Here is a 3,845-nt window from a genome sequence, read left to right on the forward strand (position 1 = left end):
AGGGGAGAGGGAGGAGGAGGAGAGGAAAGGAGGGGAGAGGAGGGAAGGGAGGAAGAGGAGGAAAAGGAGGGAGGGGAAGCAGGGGAGGAGGAGGAGGAGGAGGAGGCGGAGGGGAGGACAGGGCCCGCCCGCTGCCGCCCTAAGGAACCGCCGGGGCCTCGTGGCGGAGCTGCCGCCGCTCCGGCCCCGCCGATGTTCCCCGTCCCCTTCCTCCTCCTCCTCCTCCCCCTCCTCCTCGGCCCCGGCAGTGCGGCGGCCGCCCCGGCGGTCACAGGCGAGTGTCAGCCCCGGGCCCGTGGGTCCGGGCCGGGCCGGTCCCGCTCCGGGCTGCCCGAGGCTCTGTCCCGGCCGTTTCGGGGCGGTTGGGCCCGGCTGGGCCCGGCTGGGCCGCGGGAGGCGGGCGGGACCCCCCGTCCCGCATGGAGCCGCTCCCGCCTTCGGGGAGCTTTCCCTGGCGCCCGGTTAAGGACGCGAAGGCGGCTCCGGGCTCGGGCACGCCTTAATCCCGGGGAAAAGCTTTCGGGGCCCGCTCGGGCAGGGGCTCGGGGCTGTTTCGGGGCTCCCGCAGCTCTGTGCCCTCAGGAGCGCTGCATGGCCCCGCCGGCAGGGCCTGAGGGCTGGGGCCCGGCACGGCCGGGGGGTTCGGCCCCTCAGGTGAGACCTCCAGCCCTGGCCAGCACAGGAGGCACCCAGAGCTGCTGGAGACAGCCCAGAGGAGCCACGGAGCTGCTCCAGGCCTGGAGCCCCTCTGGGGCCAGCCTGGGAGAGCTGGAGGTGCTCAGAGAGGAGAAGCTCCAGGCAGAGCTCAGAGCCCCTTGCAGGGCCTGAAGGGGCTCCAGGAGAGCTGGAGAGGGGCTGGGGACAAAGGATGGAGGGACAGGACACAGGGAATGGCTTCCCCAGTGGTAGATGGCATATGGGGCAGGAATTGTTCCCTGGCAGGGTGGGCAGGTCCTGGCGCAGGTGCCCAGAGCAGCCCCTGGATCCCTGGCAGTGCCCAAGGCCAGGCTGGACGGAACCGGAACAGGGGAAGGTGTCCCTGCCCATGACCCTGGGTGATCTTCAAGGTCCCTTCCCACCCAACCCCTTCCACGACTGATGATTCTCTAAACAATCCCCGTGAACCTGCGGCACGGGGGGCTCCTGCAGCCGCTCCCGGGTGGGCAAAGCGGGCTCCCCTGGCCGTGGGGTGACTCCTGCTTTCTCTTGCAGCCCGCACGCTCGCTCCCTGCTTCTCGGCCGACCTGCGCCCGGCCGTGGGGAGCCTGGTGTCGGCCGTGGGCTGCAGCGTGCTGCTGACGGCGCCCGTGCAGCGCGGCAGCGGCACCGTGCTCTGGGAGTACCGGGTGGGCTCGGAGGAGGGGGTCATCCTCAGCTATGCCTTCCCTCAGCCCCCCAGCGTGTCCCCGCTCTACGAGCACCGCGCCACCTTCAACGAGTCCACGCTGTCGCTGCAGGTGTTGCTGCAGCAGGGGGACGACGGCAGCTTCTACCGCCTCAGGACCCAGGAGGAGACCACGGCCTGGTTCCATCTGCACGTCCTGGGTGAGTGGTGCCACGGCCAGCCCTGCTCTGCGGGCCGGGCTTGGCACGGGTTTGAGCGCTGACGCTGCCTCTGCCTCTCCCAGAGCCGCTGTCCCCACCGAGAATCGAGGGCAGCTCCTTGGTGAAGGCAGGAGGCAACACCAAACTGGTTTGCCACGTGCTGGATGGGAAGGCTGACGCCTTCTGGTGGAAGAAGAACGGGGAGCCGCTCCCGGAAAGTGATCGAATCCAGCTGGTGAGGAACACCACGCTCTACATCCTGCGGGTGTCCATCAGCGACAGCGGCTACTACACGTGCGCGGTGAGGAACGCCGTGAGCCACAACGAGACCTCCTTCCTGCTCAAAGTCCACCGTGAGTGCATTCCCTCCCCGTGCCCGGGAGAGAACCAGGGGCACAGCCCCACGAAGGGGATTCTCTCTCCCTGCCTGTGCCGAGCAGACAGTGCTGGGAGGTTTGGGTGGGTTAAATTCAGTTTGCTCTGGTGCAGAGGCTCTGGGTTCTCCCCTTTGCAGACTCTGCCAACGTGGTGCTGCCTGTGGTCCTGGCCTGTGTCATCATTGGCATGCTCGCAGGTGGGTCTGGGGTGACTCTTTGCCCTGTTTCTGCCTGCTGGGTGCCATGGCCACCAGAGGTGGGTGAGAGGGTCCCTGTGGCACATCCCTGCCAGGACCTGGCTCTCCCACCCTGGCATCCTGTGGGCAGGGCTGGGCTTTGTCCCAGCTGCTGTTTCCAGTGCAGGGAGGTGATGCTAGCCCCCGTTGATGATGATGATGATGGTGGGGCTCTGAGCAGCCTGGGCTAGTGGAAGGTGTTGCTGACCATGGCAGGGGTTGGAACTGGATGGGCTTTGAAGGTCCCTCCATCCCAAATGCTTCTGGGATTCTGGGATTCTCTGATGCTGCTGCTTTGTCCCCAGGTGTCTTTGTCTGGTGGCAGAGAAAGGAGGACTCATGTGACAGCTGTTGGTAAGATGTCTCCAGTCCCCTCTTGGGGTGGCCCCCTTGCTCCAGCAAAATTTTCTCTCTACATGCCCAAATTTATCCTTGGCTGGATCTGAGTGAGCTGGAGAAGTGGGAGAGCTCGGGGGGCTATTCCAGCCTCTCTGGTAAAAGAGGCTGCTCCCCCACCCTGGAGGTTCAAAGGGTTTGCTGTCCCCTCTATTTAATCCCCACTCTGGAGATATTCCTGATTCCTCCACCCAGAGCCTGACACTCCTGCTTATCTTAGCTCTGACTAATGGGTGGGCTTTTAAATACTCTGGAGATTTCTGGGAATAAGTGGTTCTCGAGATTTTCTCAGAAATCACTCCCTCTCTGTGACCACAAACACACTCAGGCTGTTCTCTGGAGCTTCCTGGAGGGTGAGGATGAGGATGTGAGTCCCTTGGGGTGGGAAACCCATCCTGTGAGGTGTCTGGTTACAAACAAGGAGCTCTCAGGTGTCTTGTGCAGTCAGATCCCAGGGAACTCCAGCCAGAGATAAACCTGCCCAGGTAGCTCCTGGAATTTGGAGCAGGGCAGAAGTCCAGACCTCCTGGTGCTGCCAGCGTGGGACACTCTGAGCTGGCTGAGGCCCTGGAGGGGTCCAAGTGCCCAGGACATGGCTCAGGTGGGGCCCTCTCTTCTCCTTGCAGGTAGAGCTGGCTGAGCTGCTGTCCCTCCCTGGTGATGGCTCCTCTGGGAGTGCCGGGTATCCCATCCCAGCCTCTCCTGGCTCACCTGTCAAGTGTTCAAGCTGCCAGAACCTGCAAATATTTTTTTGGAAAACTTGGGTTTGGACTCTCTCTGTGTTGTCCTGCTCTTCCTGTTGTGCATCCCTGGGGAGAGGGATGTTCCTGCTGCCCCCTCCATCCTCCTGGCTTCCTCCAGGGGCCTCCATGGGCTCACAGCTCTGCAGAGACTTCAGTTTCTGAAAGCAGATCCCAGGGAAATCCTGCAGCCAGCTGAGGAGGGGATGCCCATCTCCTCCCCCCTGGGCTCTGCAGCATCTGGGGACATCCCTGGGGACATCCCTGGGGACATCCCTGGGGACATCCCCTCCTCTTCCCAGCACCGTGCTGGTGCCAGCTTGTCCTTCCTGTTTGCTGCTCCTGCGAGTGACATCAGCCCTGGCTGGCTGCATCCAGGGAGCCCTGCTCCTGTCCCTGCTGTCCCCTGCTGTCCCCTGCTGTCCCTACTGTCCCTGCTCCTGTCCCTTGCTGTCCCCTGCTGTCCCTGCTCCTGTCCCCTCCTGTCTCCTCCTGTCCCCTGCTGTCCCTGCTGTCCCTGCTCCTGTCCCTGCTGTCCCCTCCTGTCCCCA

The 3,845-nt window shown here is 64.0% G+C and overlaps 1 protein-coding gene across 2 annotated transcripts; it reads left to right on the forward strand.

Moving 5' to 3' along the window:
* Positions 1-89: 89 nt before the first annotated feature.
* LOC107203740 (HEPACAM family member 2-like) lies at positions 90-3,318 on the forward strand. Of its 2 annotated transcripts, XM_015626111.2 has the most exons (7): positions 90-274; positions 1,213-1,346; positions 1,458-1,545; positions 1,629-1,898; positions 2,060-2,119; positions 2,464-2,512; positions 3,181-3,318. In XM_015626111.2, the coding sequence occupies exons 1-7, from the start codon at positions 193-195 to the stop codon at positions 3,182-3,184; spliced, it is 687 nt and encodes a 228-aa protein (XP_015481597.1). In that variant the 5' UTR covers positions 90-192; the 3' UTR covers positions 3,185-3,318. The 2 variants fall into 2 exon arrangements, with proteins under 2 accessions (XP_015481597.1, XP_015481596.1); XM_015626110.2 differs by having other exon boundaries at positions 1,213-1,545.
* The last annotated feature ends 527 nt before the right edge of the window (positions 3,319-3,845 follow it).

Source organism: Parus major, chromosome 4A (genome assembly GCF_001522545.3).
Source record: "Parus major isolate Abel chromosome 4A, Parus_major1.1, whole genome shotgun sequence".
In the NCBI taxonomy this organism is placed as follows: Eukaryota; Metazoa; Chordata; class Aves; order Passeriformes; family Paridae; genus Parus; species Parus major.

Coding starts and splice junctions, on each gene's coding strand:
- LOC107203740 (XM_015626110.2), top strand. CDS start 193: ATGTTCCCCGTCCCCTTCCTCCTCCTCCTCCTCCCCCTCCTCCTCGGC. Junction 1,546..1,628: donor GTTCCATCTGCACGTCCTGG/GTGAGTGGTGCC, acceptor TGCCTCTCCCAG/AGCCGCTGTCCCCACCGAGA. Junction 1,899..2,059: donor CTTCCTGCTCAAAGTCCACC/GTGAGTGCATTC, acceptor TCCCCTTTGCAG/ACTCTGCCAACGTGGTGCTG.